The sequence below is a fragment of the Clupea harengus genome, chromosome 2, assembly GCF_900700415.2.
Source record: "Clupea harengus chromosome 2, Ch_v2.0.2, whole genome shotgun sequence".
Lineage (NCBI taxonomy): Eukaryota > Metazoa > Chordata > Actinopteri > Clupeiformes > Clupeidae > Clupea > Clupea harengus.
In genome coordinates this window covers 7,832,547-7,859,520 of record NC_045153.1, presented here as the reverse complement: position 1 = coordinate 7,859,520, position 26,974 = coordinate 7,832,547, and the positions used below count along the sequence as shown (strand labels likewise).

The 26,974-nt window shown below is 40.9% G+C and overlaps 1 protein-coding gene across 2 annotated transcripts; it reads right to left on the bottom strand.

The window, feature by feature from the left end:
• Positions 1-7,749: 7,749 nt before the first annotated feature.
• LOC122133458 (E3 ubiquitin-protein ligase TRIM35-like) lies at positions 7,750-23,184 on the bottom strand. Of its 2 annotated transcripts, none has more exons than XM_042709706.1 (5): positions 22,551-23,184; positions 21,921-22,016; positions 11,807-12,037; positions 8,508-8,530; positions 7,750-8,422 (listed from the first exon to the last, which is right to left on the bottom strand). In XM_042709706.1, exons 1-5 carry the CDS (start codon positions 22,935-22,937, stop codon positions 8,164-8,166), a joined length of 996 nt encoding a protein of 331 aa, XP_042565640.1. In that variant the 5' UTR covers positions 22,938-23,184; the 3' UTR covers positions 7,750-8,163. The 2 variants fall into 2 exon arrangements, with proteins under 2 accessions (XP_042565640.1, XP_042565638.1); XM_042709704.1 differs by lacking the exons at positions 21,921-22,016; positions 22,551-23,184 and adding exons at positions 12,140-12,235; positions 13,064-13,746.
• Positions 23,185-26,974: the final 3,790 nt, after the last annotated feature.

The window sequence follows — 26,974 nt, the reverse complement described above, 5'->3', positions numbered from 1 at the left end:
TCCCAGCATCTTGTAAAACCTGCTGAACAGGAGGATTGTATGTGTGTGTGTGTGTTCACACAGAATATAATTCACTGTATTGAACAGTTTATACACACGATACACACACACATGAGATGGTGTACACACGATACACACACACATGAGATGGTATACACACGAGATGGTATACACACAATACACACACACATGAGATGGTATACACACGATACACACACACATGAGATGGTATACACACAATACACACCCATGAGATGGTATACAAATGAAACATACAAAATGAATAGTGGATAAGAGGGGGAGAGAACACTCAAGTATTGTAGATCAGCTACAATGTAGAACCACAAAAATATGAGTTATTCAAATACACGTGTAGCTTACAATCTAATTAATATAATTACGGGAAGTTAATAAGAACATGCCCTCATCTAGCACTAGGTGATCTATAGAAACTTTGGCCTTTTCCTCCCCACTGGGGAAAGCTGGGGAGGTGTTTGGTGCAAGTGTGCTGGAACCCTTCCCTTACCCCCTCAAGAGATTCATGAAAGACAAAGGCATGTATGATGGAGGTGTGAAACACATGCTCCACATTAGCCTGGAGCACAACTGCAGATCAGTGACATGCACAGTCAAAGCCTCCTCTGTTTTTACACCCAATAATTATGACCTGGTCAACCCACTACTTGGTCATATGGTGAAACACAAACAAAGGAGTGGTGGAAGAAATTTGTTGTGAAACCTGTTAGGTGTGGCAGGGCGGGCACATCTAGGATGGGTTAACCTATGCCAGGTGGGTCTGTGGGTGACGTGAGTAGACACTTGCACAAGAAGAGCGGACACAAACAATAAGGTTCAGTGAGTTCAGCAAGCTGTTTCCCTCAGATTTGTTGTGTTATTTTTTTCAGTGTTCAGTTTTGCCATAATAGGCTTATCAACCATGTAAACCCACTGAAATATATAATATATATCCTAGCACACAGCTCTATATCCTAGCACATAGCTCTGCTAATGCTTTTCTATAACTATTATAAGTGATATGACATACCTCTGTATAGAGGTTGCAAAGTTGTCACTACATGAATGTACACAAAGGGAGGCATGTTCAATGTATTTCCTTTTATAATACTATGAATATATATATATATTTAGTTTTTTCCAGTATGGCAAACAGTATTGCATATGAAAACAATGGACGTATATGTAGTTGTTGGCTAGCGAGGTAATGATTCCATACTCCCCATCCTAAGCAGGTTGGGGACAGTGTATCAGTATGTTTGTGATCTGGAGCATCTGATTTGCTGGGGGCACTGGAAGGAGAATAAAACCTGTTTCTCCACACACACACACACGTGTCAGGTGGAGATGAGTGGAGGATTCTCTGGAACCTGTAAGCAAACAGCCTTTACACACACTGTGACTCCATATTGAAATTACTTTGTCATTAAGCCGTTTTAAGCGGTTTGTAAGTATTATGAATAAACCATATGATGTTTGTATGTATTATGCACATCCACCCTGTGTATGCTGTGTACATTTAGTTATTTTCCCATTAGTTTCCCTTCCCCTTCTGCCACATTTAGCGTGCAAATGTCCACTTCTGCATTTAGCCTGGCCAGCTTTACTGAGGAGGCTAAAATTAGATGATTATTCTACATTTCAGGAGTATTTTGTATTCTTCTCAGTTCTCACTGCAAATAAGTGTATTTCATTTGATTTGATTTAATTGGATTTTGCATTGTGCTTTACAAAACAAGCTAAACAGACAACTCAACAAGATACATTGGATTAAAATAGTATGAAGATAATTTATACACACTATAAAAGACATAATGCAATCAATGAAGTAAAACATATCAGACCAATTAGTAGGCTAAAACGAATACAGCAGACATAAAGCACGTAAAAAAAAAAAAAAAAAACGTTTTTTGATACATGAGGAATAAGTATGGGTTATTAATGAATTTCCATTCCGTTAAAAATCTGATAAAAATAGGGCCCTTTCTCAGCCATTATGTTCTTTCAAAGAGTTACCTCTCTTGTCCACTAGAGGGCACTCCAATACAAGCTGAGGTTTGTGAGCTCCGGAGAGTCATGTCCATGGGCTGGGCATGAAGAAATCCTTTCACAGAATTTCAAATCCAGCAAAGGCAGGGCTTCTGATTTTGGTCAATTATAAACGCACTGAACAATTCAAACAACTGAACAATTTAGGCAGGAACATGGACTTGCATGTGTCCATGAATTGTGAAAGAAAGATAACTTCATAGCCTTTCACAAGTGACATTTTAACTGAATCAGAGCAACTAAATATTTAGCAAAACTATGAAATGTCACAATAAGAACTCTGTATCCTTAACTTTTATGTTGTTAATGAGGGTTTGTGATTTTGAGCCTGTAAAAAAAAGAAAGTGTTTTGCTCACTTAGATTCCATGACAAGCTAACATTATTTTTGTCGGGATCACTATAGCTCACATCTATTCTGGAGAATGTGACCATGTGATACATACTGTGCTAATCTAAATGTGTCTAATAGAACACAGAATCAAAATTAAATGAAAGAAAGTGTATTTCTGCTGGAGTGAGTGATTACATGAAATAAATGAAGGCCCTCTGACCAGGTATTTACTGCAGGGTCATCTCTGGCACACAGAATGGGTTATTTACTTTGCAGAGCATGAATTCAAAGGGGGATCTGCCATTGATTTGGGAATGCAAATACCTAATATGGATCCCTGTAAGAAACATTACACAGATATCTTCCCCCCATCAATCATGACAACAAATAAAACAGCACACACACACACACACACACACACACACACACACACATTGACTCACTTAGGGCCTAGTGTCCCTTGAGTAACACTGGTGAGGCAAGATGTTCTCGAGTCCAAAGCCTTACAGCTCCAAACAAACTGTGGCAAATTAACAGTTGAAGCAGGGACAGGGTTAAACACAGACATGTTATTTCAGACAAAGGGTTCCTTTAACAGACAGTCACAGCACAGCGCAAGACACACACAGGATTACACAGATTGACACATATACACATAACTCATGAGTCAGACACATAACATTGACAAACACACACAGCCCTTTGAGACAAATCTCACTAGCAAGTAGATAGATCCTGATGGAGCCTGGTAGGTCCTGATGGAGTGTTATTTAGAACAGGGGAGAGAAACTCTACAGTATTATACATTAAAAAAGTGCTTACCTAAAGAGTCAAATCTCAGTAAATCCCCAAAATATCTCATCTCATACCTCATGTTCTAATACCACAGATAAATGGAGACTCTGACAAGAGGATGGCTTTTGATAAGGAACAAGGTTTATTCTTTACAATGGTGCACACTCATGAAAAGAAATATGACCAGTACGGTACACAGGAAAACATGTTGATCAAAAGGCTCAGTAATATTCAGTAAAGGGAGAGGCAGACACAGGTGAGTATCAAGACTACCAGTGATGCTCAGCCAGGAAGTAGACTTGAATAGTGGTATCATAACAGGTGACACAGGTACTTATTCAGTGATTTACTGAGTCCATAATGGCTTTGAGCCAATCATCATTATGAACTCATCTTCAGTTATGAAGATATCGGGTTATTAGGCAACAGGTGCCCATCATAGTACAGTTTCTGAAAACTAGTCATATCATGAAAAGTTTAAAAAATAAGGAGAAATTCCTGTCCCATCTCCACAATAACCAATCATCAGAATTAAGTGCTGAATTACTTCTTGCATTCCCCATGAAAATACAATAACTATGAAATATATTAACCACCACAACTTCAGATTAATCTTTGGGATGTATATCACCAATGCATTTTGCTATGTGAATAAATTGCAAAAATGAAAATGTTGCCTGATCATCAGTGTTCAGTGTTTCCCTCCTGCAGGAGATGAACTGCAGCAGGTGTCTGAACTCTAACTGAGCTGCTCTACTGTTACTGCAGCCTTCACTGGTAAGATCCTCAGAGATAACTGAGTGATAAAGTATGGAAAGACTCTCTCAGTGAAAGTGTGTGTGAAAGTGTGAAGGTGTGTGTTATTATCAGGGTCAGTGAATGACAGCTTTCCTCTGTCCCAGTCCAGCTGCACTCTGATCCTCTGGGGTTTCTGCTTCACTTTGAGGGGAGGAGTGTATGGGTGGGATGGAGGGTTTGGTCCATATGCACCATTTTCATGATACAGACACCAGACTCCAGTGAGGAAACTCCATCCCTCCCTTTCACTAGACTCTGTCTTAACACCCAGCAACCAGCGATCACTGTCCTCAACCTCCACATCCCAGCAGTGTGTCCCTGAGTTAAAGCCCTCAGAGCCCAGTAAAATTATATTTCTATAAAATCTCTCTGGGTTATCAGGAAGCTGCTGTCTCTGTTTACTGAGTCTCACACTGGTCAGATCCTCAGACAGGATGAAATGTGGGTTTGCAGTGTTGGGATCCAGAGTCACAGGAGCTGCGGAGAAAGAGAGAGAACACACACAGGAGAATCCAATTGAAGTCCTGATGATGATAATGATGATTATGGTATTGATTATTATTATTATTATTATTATTATCAGTCTACAATACAGACACATTGATAAAACCAAAAACTGCTGTTTTCCTGTTTGTGTCACCTTTGAACTGAAGTGCTTTATATTACTGACATTATTTTATTTCATGCTCTGTATTCTGCCGTTTGACACCAGGTTTATTGTGAGCAGCAAGGCCTTGCTGTCTGCCTTCAAGCCCCTCTCAAACATAGGACTAACTCACCCCCTAGGTAGAACCCAACTGCACCCCCCTTCCTGTTGGACCTTTTCATTGTCAGGCAGTCATTCTCTTGATCCTGTGCTGGATGCTTGGGGTGGCGCTGTCATGGACAGAAAGTTCCGGCCTGCCAGAAGTTCCGGATGACGCAATGGATGACATTACGATCAGCTGTTTTGCTTTTTCACGTGAATGATATACAATCTTCATAGCTAGGTGCTACTGCTAACTAGAGGTGGGGACTTGCTACGTGCCTTCTCAACTTGTAATACAGCAATTAAATATCACCGCGGCGGTTGTTTTGAGATACTTTGTGATGTTTCTTATTAGCCAAGCAGTACAAATGCATATGAAAAGTAATTGAAGTAGTGCTAAAAAATGTTCGAAGACAGCTAGCTTTAACCATCTCTGCTCTGGATCTTCCAGAAGTAGTAACAATTTAGCTTTCTGTTCACAACAACCTTTAAGAACCATGTCGGTATTTCATGAAAAATGTATCTATCTAATCGGAAAAAAAATGGTATCGTGAACATTGTTTAGCACTACTTCAATTACTTTTCATATGCATTTGTACTGCCCGGCTAATAAGAAACATCACAAAGTATCTCAAAACAACCGCGGTGATATTTAATTGCTGTATTTTTCATTTTCTCCAGTTAAACAGTAGCAAAACCGAAGCCCTTCTTGTTGGCACTCCACACCAGGTTCAGTCATCCTCCATAACTCATCTCACCTTCGACAGTCAGGTCATACCCCTCTCCTCCACAGTCACTAATCTAGGAGTTAGGTTTGACCCTCACCTGACCTTTAATGAACATATAAAACATCTGTGCAAAACCTCCTTCTATCATCTCAAAAACATCTCCAAACTCCGCCCCAATTTAACCCTGCCAGATGCTGAGAAGCTCGTCCACGCTTTTATCTCCTCAAGACTGGACTACTGTAATTCACTCTTCACTGGGATCACTGGCAGGAACATCCAGAAGCTGCAGTACATCCAAAACAGCGCTGCCAGGATCCTGATGAGAGTCCGGAAATACGATCACATAACACCCATTTTACACTTACTACACTGGCTCCCTGTCTCATTCCATATTGACTATAAAGTCCTACTACTCACCCATCAATGCATAAATGGTCATGCACCCCCCTACCTACAAGAACTCATCACTCCCCAAACATCCAACCGTACCCTCAGATCCACAAACAGCTTGCTCTTCCGGGTCCCGAACACCAAGCTCCGCACCATGGGCGACCGGGCCTTTTGCTCGGCAGCACCTCGCCTGTGGAACAGCCTCCCTGACCACTTAAGGGCAACACAGACACTGGACTATTTTAAGACTGGCCTAAAAACCTTTTTATTCAGAAAGGCGTTTCTTACCTTTTAAAACTTCTTATTAGTAGTTTATTATAGGTTGTTTTTAACCATGTGCTTAACTATGTTATTAACTATGTTTTTAGCTAGGTTTTTAACTATGTTTTTTTAACTATGTTTTTAGCTATGTTTTTAAATTATGTTTGTAAACTATCTTTGTAAACTATGTTTTTAAACTATGTTATTAAACTATGTTTTTAACTATGTTTTTAATTATGCTTTTAACTATGTTTTATTATAGGCTGTTTTAACTATGTTTTTTTTAACTATGTTTTTACTGTAGCACTCTGAGATTCAGACGAATATACTTAACTGAGTTAAGCAAAGGGCCTGCATTTCACACCAGGATGAGAGAGTATGAGGAGGTTTAATCACCACTCCAGTCTCCAGCACTGGACTCACTCCTGGAACTCCATGCTGAAGATCAACATGATGAAAAGGAAAAAAAGCCTCCACCTAGAATAATGTAATTCTACATTGAATGTAATTAAAAAATAATTCTCCAAGCAGTAGAATTATTTTTGTTTACCACTTGTTTGAATACCCACTGTCTTTCCCTTCTACCCATGGTTAAGGACTAAGTGGAGCTTGTGTATTGGGATTTTGTGTTTGATGTATTGTCACTTAATGCCTTTTTTTGCCTAGGTTGTATAGCCTTCTTTCACTCTGGCAGGGGGACTGCTAATGGAAACTAGCCTTTTGGCTATAATCGGGTGCATTTACATTTTAATGTTCATGAATGTACACTGTCCCTCTTGATCAAATAAAGATAACTTACTTAACTTGCTTACTACATGGGATGGGAATCAGCTGATCTCTGCTGTGTGGCTGTGGTAATTTTTTCATATTTGGTGAACATGGACCAACTTAGGAAAGCCTCACTCATTAGTAGCCTCACTCAAAATGGCTGACAAATTATACCAAACTGTCTCTCAGCAGTCAGCCATTTTGTAAACAAGGTTACCGTAAATCCTCAAATTGTGGCCGGGGCTTTTATTTACTTAGGCTGCACAGCACACCAGCCTGTATTTGGGGCAGGGTTGTATTAGGGGCAGGCCTTTATTTCTTACTTATTATACGGCTCTTCAGAATGTTGCAAAAAGTTCCGTTGATTTGAATGGGGCACCTCAACGTTAGCAGGTCTGTAATTTTTTGATATTCACCACTGCAAAAAGTTAATGACCACTGTCATTGGCAACGGGTTTTGTGCTTCTAATTCATATATTTCATATCATTCCGAAAGAAGTCCGGTCATTTAACGTAGCGGAAAGTCATTGTAACTTGAAGTCAGCAAGTAATAGGTTGCTACGCAACACCTGGAACGTTAAAGTTCTATTAGCCTGAAGAAAAGAAAAAATCTTAGCGGAATTCACGAAACGGCAACAAAATCATTAAAAAGAGGTATTTTGGAGGAATGTCTTCTATCGTTTAGGCAAGTAACTGTATAATAACAAATTCGCCTTGTATAGGCTGAAACATTTCTTTTTTTATTGCAAACAGCCATGAAATTAGCCAACAACATTAAACATGAGGAGAACATGTATTTATGAAATGCATTCAATTACATTTTTTACCCCCGGCTTGTATTCGGGGCCCGGCCTTTATTTGTCCGTATCGACCACGCCCCCGGCTACTATCTGAAGCCCGGCCTCTCATTGAATCCCGGTCTTTATTTGAGGATTTACAGTAATTGACTTCACCACAAGTATCCCCGAAAGTTGGGAGAGGTACCAAACACGCAACAAGTTTTGATTGGGTGAAGTAAATAGACGGAGCTAATTCTGATTGGCCACAGGTTCCTTTTAAAAGAGACTGCTCAGTTTTTTTCTTACTACGTTGACCCATGGAACACCTTCTATTGCTGTCTTAGAAGACTATGATTAACCTCAGATCTACACATTCAGCCTCTTGACTCTTGATTGTGGAGTTGCAAGATAGTTGCTATTTTCTCCGCAACAGTGGCCTCATGTCAAACCTGCAGGACAACAAAGAGCTCAGCCTGCAGCTCAGAATGTCTGTGGCGTCACTAAACCTTAGAGAGCAGATTCATGTGGAGCCCACAGAGACGTGATGGTGAGGAGGCAGGGAGGAAGGGAACACTGAGAAACAATGAGGAGGTGTGTGTGTGTGTGTGTTTGTGTGTGTGTTTGTATGATCTGAACTCACTGTATTGAACAATCTCTTGCATCTTCTCCCAGACTCTAAACTTCAGGTTGCCCAGGTGTTTTGCCACATTGATCAGAGCTCCTGAAACCATTTTTGGAATAAGCAGTGTGCTCCGGGCTCTGGAATAACATTCAGGAGTCAGTGCTGCTGTGGGTTTGGGTTCAGAACCACAGAGAAGAGAGAGACAGGAGACAGATCACTCACCTCTCCACTGTGGTCTTGTAGTTCTGTGAAATTAAAGAGGGAGATGGGTTAGGCACCATCGCTCCACATCTAAAGTCAGTTCAAATATAAAAATGATTTCCTCATGTGTGGATAGGGTTAGAGTTAGGCCCTAGCACTTCTTGCTGGCCATGTTGTTGTGTTTAGCAGGAGTGGGCCACAGACAGCGCATGTTGTACCGTGAATGCAGCATACGGTGCTTGTTGCAGCTGCCGCCAGCCAGTTGTGCACTGCTATTGTATCCTGCCACCCCTACTATGCTTGTATACCTAACAATCACCATACACCAACATAGCCAACATAACTAAACTATAACTATTAAATCACCAATATCAATAAAACTGGGTACAGCATGTCACGTGTGTTGCAGCTGTCACCAGCCAGTTGGGCACTGTTGTGTATCCTGCCACCCTTGCTATCCTAACTAAAATCCTGATGCACCATGTCAGCCAACCATAACTAAACATAACTCATCAAAATTAAACGTAAATAAAATTCCCATACACTTTGCCAGGCAACCTCCATCTCTCCCTCTCCTTCTATATCCTATTGCTAATACTGATACTGATACTGATAATGTGGCCATATTACCTACTGTTAAATTCTTACCTAAATGTATCTCCTTATCTGTTCATTAAATTGAACACTACCCACTCACTTTGTTTCTTTCTTCCCCTCCTAGTCCAGACTATCTTCGTTGTGGGATGATGCCGTAATCTCTCCACCTGACTTACTTGCAGAAACCCTCAGCCTTCATGACCCACCCCCACCACACTGTCATACACTTATTTTACCTACTGCAATGTAAACAATTGCCACCATCGACATAGTTTTCTGTTCCATTACTCTACTTACCCTTGTAATAGTAACCCTATGAGCACACTGTATACCCACTAAGCTGTTCTTCAATACTTAAATGCTCTGTCCACACATTTTCCACTACCAATGTTGTGTGTACAGTCAGGTCCATAAATAATCGGACATTGACACAATTTTCATCTTTTTGGCTCTGTACGCCACCACAATGGATTTGAAAATAAACAATCAAGATGTGCTTTAAGTGCAGACTTTCAGCTTTAATTTGAGGGTATGTACATCCAAATCAGGTGAACGGTGTAGGAATTACAAAAGCATCTTGATACGATTGTATTGTTTTGGCGGTAGCCTGTGTGTGTCTGTGTGTGTTTGCATGTGGGTAAGTGAATGTCCCACCATAGACTACATTACCCACAATTATATTATCACTTTGACTTTCTTATCTACATTTCATTGACTCCGTATTGGTCACCGCAAGGTGATAAAAAAAGTGACGCATTTTTCCCTTTAAAACCACAGCAAACTGTGAAAGAAATATGCTATATAATTATTATCATGATATGTGTAGTTTGATATTAGTTTGTTAAATGGAAGTCTCAGATGTTCCTTTGTTCTGTGAGAGGAATTCTGTCTGTGAGAAAGGGAGATTTGGAACTCAGAGGTGTCATGAAATGTTTAGGTTAAGACTGATTTATTGTTGTAAGACCCAGAGTTTGGGTTTGGGGGTTTTAGGTAAACATTCGTATCTCTGGGAACCAAAGACCAGATAGTAAAACCATGGGAGTGTCATGTATGAACTGTGAACATTTTCTTTCCATAAAGTCTGTTACATTTTACCAGAGAGTCAGTGATGGGTTGACGAGCGGTCTGCAACCACTGCACTCCTCTTGGAGGAGTGTATGTTGAAGAGCGGTCTGAAACCATGCACTCCTCTTTGCCAGAGTAAAAGTCTGTTATTTATTATATTCTTGGTTGTGTGTCTTAATTCTGAGGTTAATACAGTCCTGGTAAAGGGTGAAAAATTCCCTGAAACAAACCCAAACATCTGTCTCTCTGGCGGTGGGTTTTACAACAGTAAATACCATTCATTTAAGAGATACCCTCTCTGCAGAAGAAGAACAAAGGACCACGCAACAACGAATCGTATTGAACTTTTGGCCGAAGTTACGAAAATACTTTGACTCGTTTAGTTGCAGCCTAAGATATACCGGTAGAATTATACTGCAGCCCAGCAGTTTATTGAATAAGAGAAGGCGACCGGATCCCTCCTCATCTATTCACGTCGACACAGAACTCTACATCCTTAAACCGATCGGACGTCCAACACGATGCCTGCACGAGTTTCCAGCTGACGGGCTGCTAAGAAAAGATCACGGACATCTCCCCGAATCGGCGCCCCGCGCTGTTCACGTGGAATTCCGTAAAACACCATTTAACGCTGAGCAAGAGCAAGTAAGGCTGACATCTGGGCAGAGATTAGTCTTATATGTGTGTTAATATATGTGTGAAAGTATCCTTGTTTTATTTAATTTATGATTTAAATGCGCACTTTGTAATTCACAGTTTGCACGGTTTCTTGCTTTCTTTTACTTTGCTATTTTGTTAGAACGTGCATGCACCATCTCTCTCTCTCTCTCTCTCTCTAACTCCCTCAATCACCATCTGAACGTATACACGTACACATCGCGATTTAAGTGCTGCTTATATATATTGTATTGCGTTAAAGGCCTATAGCCTGGATTCTACCCTCGAGGTAAGAATCCATTGTCTACTCATTGCATTTGTGCCCATCCTCCAACTTAAATTGGCGCCTAAAACAGGCAAAGTTGGCCTCGGATCTGCACTCGCATCCGCTGACCATCCCCAATCTAGGTGATGCCCGGCGCACTATATTCATTCACGCATATACTATCTATCGCCTGTGCGCTTGCGCATAGCCTCTCCCTCTTTCGCCAGTTAGCGCGTAACCGCGCATACCTGCACACGCACGCACACACACACACCCACACATGCTCTCAAATGCCTTCACTTCTCTGGTTGTTTCATGAAGTGTTATAGACTTTGTAGTGATATTGTAGTACTATAGTATTGTGATACCATACTTAGACTGTAGCATAGTGGTACAACTAGAGCTTTCCATTATTTTAGTAATTTAATTATAAAATATTAAATACTAAATTTAATGATTATTACATTTTATGAGACTGATTTAATTAAACTAATGTAGCAACCCCGGTTTCACCTACAGTGTGTTTGTTTGTTTTGTGTACATTTGTGTGTACATTTGTGTGTACGTGTGTGTGTGTGTGTGTGTGTGTGTGTGTGTGTGTGTGTGTGTGTGTGTTAGTAGTGTAATTTCGCATCTTTCTCCTCCTCATCTCATCATAAACATGTTTATTCTGTAGACTCCATAATCAAATGTTGGTCTCAGAGGTTCACTAACAAAGATAAAGCATGGGCCCTACCTGCAGGAATATGATGTCATCAGCTCCCATCTCCTCTTCTATGGATCTGATTGTGTCCGAAAGAGATGACATATCTCTGCTCATCTTCTCAATCTTCTTCTTCATCATCTGACTCTTCTGCTCCTCTTCCTCCCTCAGTGCAGCTAACCTGGCTGCCTCTTCATCTCGTAGAAACTGGTGAAACTTCTCAAACTCCTCCTTGATCTGCCACTCTGTGTGTTGGGCCTGGACCTGTAATACCACATGTCATCACACAATAGTGTCTTAGTTTATATATGATATTAGTTTCTGTTATATGTAGGGTTGTTTTAAAAGAAACAATCCATAACTTACTCTTACGTGCTGGGCAGTTTCATCACTGGTTGTTTTAACTTGTTTGAAGTTGTCCAGCTTCTTCTGTAAGGGCTGCAGTTTGATCTTTAGTTCTGCCTGAATTAACACATTATTAAGGTATTGACTGTCAACATTTCTCTATGTCTGGATGCTAGCAAGTTTGGTTTGGCTTGATTCTGATCCATTCAATTTCTCTGCTCACCACAGTGTCATAGTGCTTTGAGGATGACATATTTACACACACACACACACACACACACACACACACACACACACACACATATATATATATATATATATTTATATATTTATTTATTATTACTAAACATAATAGCGTTTCAACCTTTCATGTCAAGGGAATCCAAATAGTGCATGAAATTGTTTTGCTTTGTTCTTAATAATAAAAGCTCTTTGTTAAATGTGGAACATAACATGATGACCTTAAATTGAAATATGAATTGTACATGTGTTCTTTGCTTGCCTCCTGTGTGCTGTCTCATTTTAAAAAGATGGGAATATCATATGTAACATTTATACCGATATTGAAAGTTGCTTACAGATATATATATTTTTTAAGCCAGCACAGTAGCAATTATTTCCTCATAAATATTATGTAATTTCATGATCTTGTATATGCCCATCATTAGAGTTAAAACATTTCTTTAGAAATACATTAACTACATGTTTCATGAATTGTTTAACAAGCTACATTTTGAATGAGGTATTACCAATTACTGTGCAAAAAAACAGTAGAGAGGAAAAATGACAAACGGGACATGATGATACCTAGTGGTTTGGGAAGAACACTACAACAACCACACGACTATCAGTTGAGGTGGGTTTCTGGGTGAAGTTTTACCAAGAAAATCCATATGGTTGTCCAACATCATTGACGAAATGTAAACGATTGATGACTAATCTTACCTTACGCTCAAGAGCTGCTTCACTGATGGGACTGAAGTTGTGGTTCTTGTGGAGTTTTGAGTCTCGACACACCAAACACACAAGCTGTTTGTCATCTTCACAGAAAAGTTTTAGTTCAGAACCGTGCAGACTGCAGAATGGTTCTCTCTGACTGTTCTCCTCTCTCTGGAAAGTCTCACACAAGTTCTTTAGAACCCGGTTGAGAGGATAAATATCCTTTGAGCACCTTCTCCTGCAGATTGGACATTCCCTGGATCCTTTGGTTTCCCAGAACTGCTGCAGGCAGGTGTTACATATGCTGTGAGTACAGGTCAGAATAACAGGATCCTTGTAGATATTGTAGCACACAGGACAGGAGAAATCCTCTTCTGAAAAGGACTTGGATGCCATTTTGTCTGGTATTTGCAGTTGCTCTACAATTATGCCTGAAAGTCTTTGCTTTCACTTTCAATTGTCCGAAATCTCGCGTCAGCCTGAACCAGAAAATTCACTGAAATTAAACGAGAGACTTAAGACCTCAAGACAATATTCCAGTCTTCACGGCTACTGTTTCCTGTTTATGATACTTTCCGATATAGATAGCATATGCTCTGTTAGGACGATGTGTTAAATGGAACTGAACAGCAACACGTCTCTCAAGTTCACTTCCTCATTCACGTGCAGAGTTTCTGAGGGAGGAGCTCAGATAAAGTCATAAAGGCTTCTGGTTGGACAGTGCTGCAGCTGTTTCCTTGTTGGAACTGGTAGTGTAGTTACCGTAGTTAACCCTTTCTACACATTCACCCCTTTGAGTTGTGGGACAACACTGACCTCCCTCATTTACTGACCAAATTGTATAGGAATGTTTGTTTTACATAGACGGACTTAGGTCTTAACTAAATGGATTTTCTAACAAAAATAATTTGTAATGTGTCACATTCCCCCCACCCCTCTCAGACACACACAGAAATACACATATTATAAGGTTAAAAAACGAACAAGCTTTACATTTAATTTACATAGGGTACAGTCACGTTAGGCTGCAAACATTGACAGGACAATTAGTCAGCTCCAAATAGCCTTTTGTCCCCTTTTCTATGTTATCCTTTGGTTGTTTATTTGAGTTTGTGTCAGTGTACCAAACATTATTGCATGTGAAAACAATGTTAAAGGAGCTAGATTTAAGTGTGGTTAGGTGTCTGCCAGTGAGCTGCACACCAAGCAGATTGTGGGCAGTGCATCACTACGTCTGTCCAGCACTACTTCCTCTCCCTTCATAGAAGAAAGCCTTGTTGCTCAGCAACCATGGTGGATACGACAGAGAGTGTTCTCAGTTAATGCCTTCCAGTCTTATTGCCTAATACTAGATTATAACAGGGTGTTGACAACCTTCTGAAACAAGGTTGGTGCCTTTCTTCCTAATCATAACAAACAGGCTGAAACAAATAGAGAATACAATCCATTTCCATCATATATGCTTTAAAAACACACTTCATAAAGTAAGATACCACCTAGCAGAGTATGAGCTCAATCCTAACTGATAGACCTAAAGAGGATTTGCTGATCAGTACGGATCAAAATGTGGTTTATTTATTCACATTACATATATGCTTTAAAAACACACTTCATAAAGTAAGATACCACCTAGTAGAGTATGAGCTCAATCCTAACTGATAGACCTAAAGAGGATTTGCTGATCAGTACGGATCAAAATGTGGTTTATTAATTCACATTAGCCTTAGCGTGCACAGGGCCACATCTGCCTTTAGCCTGGCCAGCTTTACTGAGGAGGCTACAATTAGCTGATTCTTCTACATGTCAGGAATATTTTGTATTCTTCTCAGTTCTCACTGCAAAGAACTGTATTTCATTTAATTTCATTAGATATTGCATTGTGCTTTACAAAACAAACTAAACAGACAACTCAACAAGATACATTGCCTTAAAATAGCTGCTCTACTGTTACTGGAGCTTTCACTGGTAAGAACCTCAGAGATGAGTGAAAGTGTGTGTGAAAGTGTGCAGGTGTGTGTTATTATCAGGGTCAGAGAATGATAGCTTTCCTCTGTCCCAGTCCAGCTGCACTCTGATCCACTGGAGTTTCTGCTTCATTGTGAGGGGAGTGAAGGGCTGGGATGGAGAGCATGCACTCTCCCCTCTCTGTTTCACATCTGGTTCTGTCAGGGCGCTCCTGGGAGACAACAATATGTAGGTCACCATGAGCAACCAAAAACGCCCCGCAGCTCCTGAACATATGAAGTGTTTGAAACACGCACCACCTGAGGTTAAAACACATCGTGCCACTCCTCTTTATCAAGTGTCTGGCTTTCATCCAGGTAAACATTTCCTGTGCTTCTCCGTGGCACTTAGCCAGGAGTGAATGGTTGTTACTGACAACAGAATACTCTGAGAGAGAAAGAAGTCAGCTGCTGTCACCTGTAGTGCAGAGGCATAAAGCACTCTCGCTTTAAAGTGTGTGTGTGTGTGTGTGTGTGTGTGTGTGTGTGTGTGTGTGTGTGTGTGTGTGTGTGTGTGTGTGTGTGTGTGTGTGTGTGTGTGTGTGTGTGTGTGTGTGTGTGTGTGTGTGTGCAACAATTTGACCTTAAAATAACAGCTATTTTAGTGGTGCGCTGACTTAATAATGGTGTCTGTGCCACCTGCCACAGCGTGCCTGGTGTGCCTGATATTGCACTATGAAACTTTGGTGGACAGGGTGCGACACCACTCATGAGAACTACCCTATGCTTTATGGCACCACTCATGAGAACTACGCTATGCTTTATGGCAGCACTTCACACAACTAGACCCTTCTGCTAACTGTAAGAAGAGGCCAGCGCAGTATTCTCTGTACAGATATCATGGCAGTATTCTCTGTACAGATATCATGGCAGTATTCTCTGTACAGATATCATGGCAGTATTCTCTGTACAGATATCATGGCAGAGGCGACGAAGAAACTGAGGAAGACATTGTCAAAGGAAACGAGGAAGAAAAAAACAGAGTAAGAGATCGAACAAGAGTCGGTCTCGGAATGGCATTGACTCATTGGCGAGAGCTAAAAGAGACAAAGGGATGCAAGTCAGATGCCAAGCTGGCCTTCTTTCTGTTGGACTAATCAGTAATAACTTAGCTGTCTTGTGTTGTGCTTGCTTGATGTTTGGAAAGTTGTCAACTCGCTAGTTTTCATCATAAACATCCCTGCCAATGTTATTTATTAAAGAATATGACGTAGGATGTAACCTTATTGGTGTCATCCCTGTCTCACAGAGATTTGTAGTTTTTCCCAGATGCCCACAGTCATCAATCTGTCCTGTTTCAGGCTAGCATCCAAATAAATTAATCTCACCTCAAAAAGTTTGATCAGTCTGTCAATCTCACGTTTCTCATTGTGTTTCTCATTGAGTGCATTTTTTTGGGGGGGTTCTCTGTCAGTTCGTCTCTCACGATGTCCTAATCCTATCTGTCAAAAAGAGGGCAGTTAAAGTGCTTTTGGAGAACTGGTCAGCAGGGCACAGTGAAAGTGCAGGGCAGTGATAAGGTTTTTCAGACTGGAGAAAAGGGGGTGAAAGTGATGTGTTGAACTGGACAGAGCTTTGAAGCCTCTGCGGTAACACCACTAACACTAAATCCTGACAGTTTTTGACAGTTTCAGTCTCAAGTATGGGCTCAAGAATGCTTCTGTGGACACGGCCTCTCACAATGCCCACACGGACGTGCACATGGGTGCCTCTGAAGTATACAGGTTTTGCTGAGGCGGACACATCTTCACTCAATCACAGCACTTGAAACAATATCTCTACAGCGTATGAATCTACAGGAAAGAGACCTTTTCTATAAGTCTATAGTTTCTCTGCCCTTTCATAACCGTCAGACAGATCCCGAATCCTTCTCCACCTCCATCCTCTTGGCCTTCTAGGCAACCTGTCTGAGACCAGAGAAACTGTCATTAATAAATGATGAAACACGCCTTCCTGCAAAATGCATTTCTTATGTCAGAGGTAAACTTGCTTTCAACCAGTAGAGCAATGAGAATATGACTCTAAACACACATAGAACATTGTAGTTGATTTATTTGTGTCTGAATTTCTTCAGAGCTGATCAGTCAGGATGTTTTTTTTTATAGGATCCTGGGTTAAATGTAAAGTAGCACTGTGCAATCTAAGCCCATTTACTCTCTTTGAACAACCACTTGTGGCTGTGGGCAAGATCGCCCTCTAGTGTCCTTTTCATGTAGCGCTGCTCTTTAGACCGTACATGGACCACACAGCCTTAGCAGCATTACATTTCTGTTTGTCATATTCCCGTCACTCACCTCTATTTCCATTTCAGACTTGCAATCCCACATCAGTCCACCAGATGTCCTCGTCCTTTCCCATCTCTCCTGACCACCTGACCTTGCTTCCCCTGATCAAACTCACACACCTGCCCTGCAGGTCCCCTGAACATCTTCCTCGATGCACATACCAGCCATTTCCACTCTGTCCAGCTGACTGTCCAACTGACTCCACTGAGGGCACTCCATCCCTAGACTCTGTCTTCACTCCCAGGAACCAGTAGTATTTGTCTCTCTGTTTTATTTTATCCTTTGGTTGTTTATTTGAGTGTTTTTTTCTTAGTTGCCAAACAGCATTGCATATGACAACAATGTTAATGAAGCAATACAGTATGTAGCTGTTGGCTAGCAAGCTAATGATTCCATACTCCCCAGCCCAATCAGATTGTGTATCAGTATGTTTGTCCATCCCTACCCATCCTTCTGTGGGTGGAGTGAGTGATCAGAAACTGGGAGATGTGGAATGTTGAGGGTGTGTAAAGCGTGATGCCTATGTCACCAGCTTTCATTAGACAGTTACGGAATATTCTAGATTACAGATATAAATGACATGACACAGATTATGGAATATTCTAGATTGCAGATATTATTAACATGGCAAAGATTATGATAATATAATAATATGATATATAATAATGTAATCATTTCTCTAGATATGAAACATAATCTTTGAGCCAATCATCATTATAAGCTCATCTTTACAGCAGTTCAGGCATGAAGATATCAGGTTATTAGGCGACAGGTGCCCATCATGGTTTCTGAAAACTAGTAATTTCATGAAACAAATAAGGAGAAATTCTTGTCCCATCTGCTCCATAACCAATCATCAGAATGAAGTGCTGAATTGACCAGATTACTTCTTGCATTCCCCATGAAAATGCTATAACTCTGAAATATAATAACCACCACAACTTCAGATGCATGTATATCACACATGCATTTTTCTATGTGAATAAATGTGTGCCGACAGAACAAATTGCAAAAATAAAAATGTTGCCTGATCATCAGTGTTCAGTGTTTCCCTCCTGCAGGAGATGAACTGCAGCAGGTGTCTGAACTCTAACTGAGCTGCTCTACTGTTACTGCAGCCTTCACTGGTAAGATCCTCAGAGGTGAGTAAGATAAAAAAGATGGAAAGACTCTCTCAGTGAAAGTGTGTGTGAAAGTGTGTAGATGTGTGTTATTATCAGAGTTAGAGAATGACAGCTTTCCTCTTTCCCAGTCCAGCTGCACTCTGATCCTCTGGGGTTTCCGCTTCACTGTGAGGGGAGTGGTGGTCTGGGATGGAGAGTGTGCTTCATATGCACTATAAGCATGAATCACACCCCAGACTCCACTGAGGGCACTCACTCCCTTCCTCTGAGTAGACTCTGGCTGCACTCCCACACACCAGACATTACCGTGCCCAACCTCCACATCCCAGCAGTGTGTCCCTGTGTTAAAGCCCTCAGAGCCCAGGACACAGGGACCCTTATCAGATCTCTCTGGGTTATCAGGAAGCTGCTGTCTCTCATAACTGAGTCTCACACTGGTCAGATCCTCAGACAGAATGAGTTGTGGGTCTGCAGTGTTGGGATCCAGAGTCACAGGAGCTACAGAGAGAAAGGGAGAAAGAGAGAACGAGAGAGAGAGAAAGAGAGAGAGAGAGAGAGAGAGAGAATCCACACATGAGAATCCAGCTGAAGTACTGATGATGAGATTGATGATGATGGTTTTCATTATCATCAGTCTTCTATACAAAACTGAAGCACACTGATTAAACCAAATAATAATGTTTTTCTGTTAGTGTCACCTTTGAACTGAAGTGAGTTATATTGCTGACATTATTTTATTTTATGTTCTGTATTCTGCCCTTTTACACCAGGTGTATCAGCATTCAAATGGCCATTGTGAGCAGCAAGCCCTTCCTGTCTGCAGGTGTCTGCATACGTATGCCCTCACATCTCATACATAGAACTGCCTCACCCTTAGGCAGAGCCCAACTCTGTGTGGGTGTGTGTGTGTGTGTGTGTTTGTGTGTGTGTGTGTGTGTGTGTGTGTGTGTGTGTGTGTGTGTGTGTGTGTGTGTATGTATGTGTGTGTGTGTGTGTGTGTGTGGGAGCGAGACAGAGAGAGAGAAAGAGAGATAGAGAGAGAGAGAGAGAGAGAGAGAGAGAGAGGACACATCAGCAGTACTCTCCAATCAGAAGCCTTTATGACTTTATCTGAGCTCCTCCCTCAGAAACTCCCCACCTGAATGAGGAAATTAACTTGAGTGACATGTTGCTGTTCAGTTCCATTTGACCCATCGTCCTAACAGAGCCTATACTATCTATATAGCAAAGGATCATAAACAGGAAACAGTAGCTGTCGTCTTGTCTCATTTAATTGGCTGACTCGAGTTTTCAGACACAAGGGTGAAAGCACAGACTGTCGGAAATATCTGTAGAGCAACTGCAACTACCAGACAAATGGCATCCAAGTCCTTTTCAGTAAAGGATTTATCCTGTCCTGTGTGCCGTGGGGATAAGGATCATGTTCTTCTGACCTGTATGTGTTTCAACTGCTCGAAGAGACATGTCCCCAGTACACCAGCATTCAGTCAATGATAAGATGACACAGGGGCGTCAACAGCTTGAATTACATTTAAAAAATGTTCATTAAAATAAATAGATTCCATGTGTGTCTAATTCAGTGGACATAAAAAGTTTGTGTAATATTGTTTTAGAGTCGGAGACAACTGGAAAATGACCTCAAACCCAAGTCCCACACAGACATTCACATTACCCTGTAGCCACCTGTTCTCTATCCCATTCCTGGCTACACTGATGATGAAGCCCCTGTTATGGGCTTAACTGAGTTGAGCAAAGGGCCTGCATGTCACACCAGAGGCAGGATGAGAGAGTATGAGGAGGTTTGATCACCACTCCAGTCTCCAGCACTGGACTCACTCCTGGAACTCCATGCTGAAGATCAACATGATGAAAAGGAAAAAAGCCTCCACCTACATGAGATGGGAGTCAGCTGATCTCTCTGCTGTGCGGCCTCATGTAAAACCTGCTGAACAGCAAAGAGCTCAGCCTGCAGCTCAGAATGTCTGTGGCGTCACTAAACCTTAGAGAGCAGATTCATGTGGAGCCCACAGAGACGTGATGGTGAGGAGGCAGAGAGGAGTGTTTGTGTGTGATAATGCGCAACAGAACTCACTGTATTTAACAATCTTCTTCATCTTCTCCCAGACTCTGAACTTCAGGTTGCCCAGGTGTTTTGCCACATTGATCAGAGCTCCTGAAACCCTCTCTGGATCCTGCAGTGTGCACTGGTCTCTGGAATAACAGTCAGGAGTCAGTGCTGCTGTGGGTTTGGGTTCAGAACCACAGAGAAGAGAGAAACAGGAGGCAGATCACTCACCTCTCCACTGTGCTCTTGTAGTTCTGTGAAATTAAAGAGGGAGATGGGTTAGGCATAATTGCTCCACATTTAAAGTCAATCAGAATATAAAAATGATTTGCTCATGTGTGAATAGAGTTAGGGTTAGGCCTTTGCACTTCTTGCTGGCCATGTTGTTGTGTTTAGCAGGAGTGGGTCACAGACAGTCATGTTGTACCGTGAATGAGTGCCTTTATGGAACATGGGTACAGAATATGGTGCTTGTTGCAGTTGCCGCCAGCCAGTTGTGCATTGCTATTGTATCCTGCCACCCTTACAGTGTTGTGCAAGTTCACACCTCTCATGAACTAGTTCAAAGTTCTGTTCATACAAGTAAACATGAATAGTTCACGTTCATAGTTCAATACTTGAATGCTTTGTCCCCACCTTTTCCACTACCAATTTTGTCATCATGTATAAAACATATTTTGTTTGTAATACACTTAGTATGTACACGTATTATGTACATTTACCCCATGTATGCTGTGTACATTTACCCCATGTAGGCTGTGTACATTTACCCCATGTAGGCTGTGTACATTTACGACATGTATGTTGTGTACATTTGCCACATGCATGACACCACCCCCCCCCCCCCCTTTACGAGCGTGGTTCTGCTTAACATTTCTTCCTGATTAACAGGGAGTTTGTCCTTGCCCCTGTTGCCATTGTGTGTGTAAGTAATGTAAGTTTGAATCTTTCTCTTCCTCATCTCCTCATAAACATGAAGTTTTCTCTGTAGACTCCATAATCAGATGTTGGTGTCAGAGGTTCACTAACAAAGATAAAGCATGGGCCCTACCTGCAGGAATGTGATGTCATCAGCTTCCATCTCCTCTTCTATGGCTCTGATTGTGTCTGAAAGAGATGAGATCTCTCTGCTCATCTTCTCAATCTTCTTCTTCATCATCTGACTCTTCTGCTCCTCGTCCTCCATCAGTGCAGATAACCTGGCTGCCTCTTCATCTCGTAGAAATTGGTGAAGCTTCTCAAACTCCTCTTTGATCTGCCTCTCTGTGTGTTGGGCCTGGACCTGTAATACCACATGTCATCACACAAAGGTGTCTTAGTTTATATAAGATATTAGTTTATGTTATATGTAGTGTTGTTTTAAAAGAGACAATCCATAACTCTTACTCTTATGTGTTGGGCAGTTTCATCACTGGTTGTTTTAACTTGTTTAAAGTTGTCCAGCTTCTTCTGTAAGGGCTCCAGTTTGATCTTCAGTTCTTCCTGTTATGAATTAACACATTATTAAGGTATTGACTGTCAACATTTCTCTACATGTCTGGATGCTAGATTTAGAACACTAATTATAAACATGTTTGGCTTGGTAGCTGATTGTGATCCATTAAATGTCTCTGCTCACCACAGTGTTAATAGTTCTTTCAGGATGACATATATATATATATATATATACACTGTATATGAATATAACACACACACACACACACACACACACACACACACACATATATATATATATATATATATATATATATATATATATATTGTTAAGATATTATTAAACATAATAATGTTTCACCACTTAACAAGCTACATTTGAGTGAAGTATTACCAATTACTGTGCAAAAGTCAAACAGCTAATTTTGATATCTTGATCAAGGTGCCTTCAACTGCATTCAAGACAATATAATAACTGTAATTGTAAGAGATGTTTTGTACAGTGAAGGTTTACCAATAAAATCCATATGATTGACCATCGTCACTGACAATATGAAAACAATTGATGACTACTAATCTTACCTTACGCTCAAGTGCTGTCTCGCTGATAGGACTGAATTTGTGTTTGTTGTGGAGTTTTGAGTCTCGACACACCAAACACACAAGCTGTTTGTCATCTTTACAGAAAAGCTTGAGTTCAGAACCGTGCAGACTGCAGAATGGAGCTCTCTGACTTATCTCCTGTTGGAAAGTCTCACACAAGTCCTTTAGAACCAGGTTGAGAGGATACTCCTCCTTTGAGCACCTTGTCCTGCAGACTGGACATTCCCTGGATCCTTTGGTTTCCCAGAACTTCTGCAGGCAGGTGTTACAGATGCTGTGAGTACAGGTCAGAAGAACAGGATCCTTGTAGATATTGTAGCACACAGGACAAGATAAATCATCTTCTGAAAAGGACTTGGATGCCATTTGTCTGGTAGTTGCAGTTGCTCTACAGTTATGTCCGACAGTCTTTGCTTTCACTTTCAATTGTCTGAAAACTCGCGTCACCCTGAACCAGAAAATTCACTGAAATTAAATGAGACAAGACTCCAAGACAATATTCACAGGTACTGTTTCCTGTTTATGATCCTTTCCCATACAGATAGCATATGCTATGTTAGGACAATGTGCCAAATGGAACTGGACAGCAACATGTCTCTCAACTTGACTTTCTCTTTCGCGTAAGGAGTTTCTGAGGGAGGGGCTCAGATGAAGTCATAAAGGCTTCTGGTTGGACAGTGCTGCAGCTGTTTCCTCGTTGGAACTGGTAGTGTAGTTAGTTAACCCTTTCTCTACATTCACCTCCTGTGTTGTGGGTCAAAACTGACCTCCCTCATTTACTGACCAAATTTAATTTAATTAGGAGTATTTATTTTACATAGACAGACCTACATCTTGACTAAATGGATTTTCTCATGAAAGTTTTTGAGAAGATTTAAGTCTATCTGATGCCATACCTCAACCCCCCCTCTCAGACACACAAACAGAAATACACATATTATGAAGTAAAAAACGAACAAGCTTTACATTGAATCCACATTGGGTACAGTCTGTCACTTTAAACTGCGAACATTGACAGGACAGTTAGTCACCTCCAATAGTCCTTCTCCCTCTGTTATATTTAACCTTTGGTTGTTTATTTGAGTTTTTGTCAGTGTACCATCAGCATTGCATGTGAAAACAATGTTAAAGGAGCTAGATGTAAGTGTGGTTAAGTGTCTGCCTGTGAGCCGCACACCAAGCAGATTGTGGGAAGTGTATCACTACGTCTGTCCAGCACTACTTCATAGCAGAAAGCTTGCTAAGGATGCCACCAAGGGATAGGAAATAGAATCTAATATATTTAAATCTAAGAAATAGAATCAGTCATTAAAGGCAAATAACACCAGTACTCTCTGATATATTCCTCAAAAGGCTCCAATGGATCTAATCCATTCTTTCTAATATTTCATTACAGAATTAATTTGTCGTTTCACTGCTGCTTACAGAGGCCCACTGAAGTCAATCCATCTTAAAATCATAAAAACTTATAAGAAGAATACTAGATTATAAGAGTGTGTTGACAACCTTCCAAGACAATAACTGACACAAGGTTGTTGCCTTTCTTGCTAATCATAACAAACAGGCTGAAACCTGTTTGTCCATACACATGGAATATACTGTACTGTAAAAAAGTAAGATACAACCTACTATACATCAATCCTAACTGATAGACCTGAAGAGGATTTGTTGATTAGTACGGATCAAAATATAGCACTGCAAAGAAGTGTATTTCATTTTATTTTATTTTATTCAAGCAAACTAAACAGACAACTCAAGAAGATACATTGCATTAAAATAGTATGATGATGATACGTACGCACTATAAAAGACATAATGCAATCAATTAAGTAAAACATATCATTCCAATTAGTGGGCAAAAACTAATACAGCAGACAGAATGCTAACATATATACTTAATCAGAATTAACATCAGGTTACATCAAAGTACAAAGCATACATGTAGGCACTCATGCAAAGTACACCTGATACATGAAAATTAAGAAAATAAAATCAATCAGACAGAAGCTAGCCAGTCGCTCAGCTCCTGTCAACACAAATCAGGCAAGCCACTTAAAATACTATGTACCAGCACTCTTTAGCTAAGCACTATTTTAATGTATAGTACTTATCAGGTACTTACCCTGTGTGGGATTAGACATCTCAGGCTTCTTAGAATCTCCATTCGGAGTTTCTCCCCCCTGTTCTAAATAACAATCCATCAGGACCTACCAGGCTCCATTAGGAGATCCATGTTGAGCTCCATTAGGGCCATTTGCTCCTTACAGGTCTACTTGCCACTGAGAATCTCTCACGTTAAATCTCAAGAGAAACAAGAGAGTGCTGGTGGTCACAAAGGGTGTATGAAAAGGATCTTGGGCTTTTTCATTCGAATGTGGAAATTGATTATGTGCGTGTATGTGTGTGTGTCTGTGTTATGTGTCTGACCCATGGGTTACTGTATGTGTGTGTGTGTCAATCTGTGTAATCCTGTGTGTGTCTTGTGCTGCGCTGTGACTGTCTGTTAAAGGAACCCTTTGTCTGAAATAACATGTCTGTGTTAAACCCTCTCCTTGCTTCAACCGTTAGTTTGTTTGGAGCTGTCTGATTGATTTTATTTTCTTCATTTTCATGTCTCAGGAAACAGCAGGTCTATCAGGTCGGTGGCGGTGTCCTTCTTAAAACTACACAACGCAGAGAAAGACAGCGAGGGGAAGATTACCTCCGTTACATTTACATGAACTACATATTCTAACAATCACCCAAAAAAATATTTCATGGAATTTACTTACTTCAATGTTAATATACCCAGTTGAATGAAACAAGGAGATGTGCTTCCAAGAAAGTTTGCAGGTAGAGTGAGTTCATGGCCTTATGGCCACACCTATATACACATTTACAATCCAATGGCATTGCAAGGCAAGACAATAGGACCCATTGACTATGTAAATGTGGTCTTTCCCCAAAAAACGTTTTTGCAAATGTGTTTTTTTGGGGAGATAAAAGTGACGTTGTAATATTACAACCAGGGGTCTCTTACAGGGTTAAGGTCTTTCTACAATAAACTAGAAAACATAAAGACCAAAAACTCAAGACATAAGCCCACTGTTTATCTGCCTGGGCTCTCCTCTGCAGATGCCCTCACTTTGTGACACGTTTGACGTCGTCACAAAGCGAGCAGCGAGTGCTGCTGCCTGTGGCAATGAGCGCCTCTGCCTCCGGAGCAGACATCGCATTTATGCTGTTTTTGAAGCAATTACTGGATCGATTAAAAATATTACAAAACGGTAGTACTCATGAAGCTCCATATTCTTAAGAGACATTCTGATTCACAACCCTTGAAATGTATTAAGGAAAAACAAGTGCAATTTCACCAATACTCCGTGGGCCGGATGTTTGACACCCCTGCCCCAGACCAAAAGCACTTCTTATAGGACAGCCTGTGGAATCATTCTTCTCCTCTAGGGGACGCTGTTGTCGTGACTCGTCCTGCTAAATTGCCATTGTGGTTGGATAAACTCTGCACCCTCAACAGTCCCAGCCTGACCTGATATTTATATATTTCATTATGGAGACATCAGCCATTACTACATGTCTCTTCACTGAAAGTAATAATGTTTTTCTCTACAAAATAAATATGGTATACAATGACAAGTCTTTAATTATTCAAAATTAATTTGGACACACATGCAATTGACAACACTTGGACAGTTAGACAGAGATAAAAGTTAAACTCCAGTTAGAAAGACCAGTGATGTAGAGGAATTCCTGTTCCATCTCCTGATCAGTCTCAGTGATTACAACAAGGAATGCTGGCAGGGACAAAAACATTCCACATTCCCACAGAAGACTCTATTACATTTTACATTTACATTCATTCATTTTACAGAAACTTCTATCCACAAACTTCAGGTAAACCACAGTCTAAACAACAGTTGGAGAAGTTACAGACAGTAAGCATGACAAACCTCAGTTCCAATACGCCTGTTACCACACATGTTTTTAAAAGTATAACTGAATGGGCATCATTTTGAATGATTAAGTGTTTGTACAGGAGATGAACTGCAGCAGGTGTCTGAACTCTAGCTGAGCTGCTCTACTGTTACTGCAGCCTTCACTGGTAAGATTCTGAGCGTTGAGATGCAAAAGAAGGGAAACACTCTCTCAGTGAAAGTGTGTGTGAAAGTGTGTAAGTGTGTGTTATTATCAGGGTCAGTTAATGACAGTTTTCCTCTGTCCCAGTCCAGCTGCACTCTGATCCTCTGGGGTTTCTGCTTCACTGTGAGGGGAGTGAAGGGCTGGGATGGAGAGCGTGCTTTATATGCACCATTATTATGATACACACGCCAGACCCCACTGAGGGCACTCAATCCCTTCCTCTGACTAGACTCTGTCTTCACTCCCAGGGCCCAGACATCACTGTC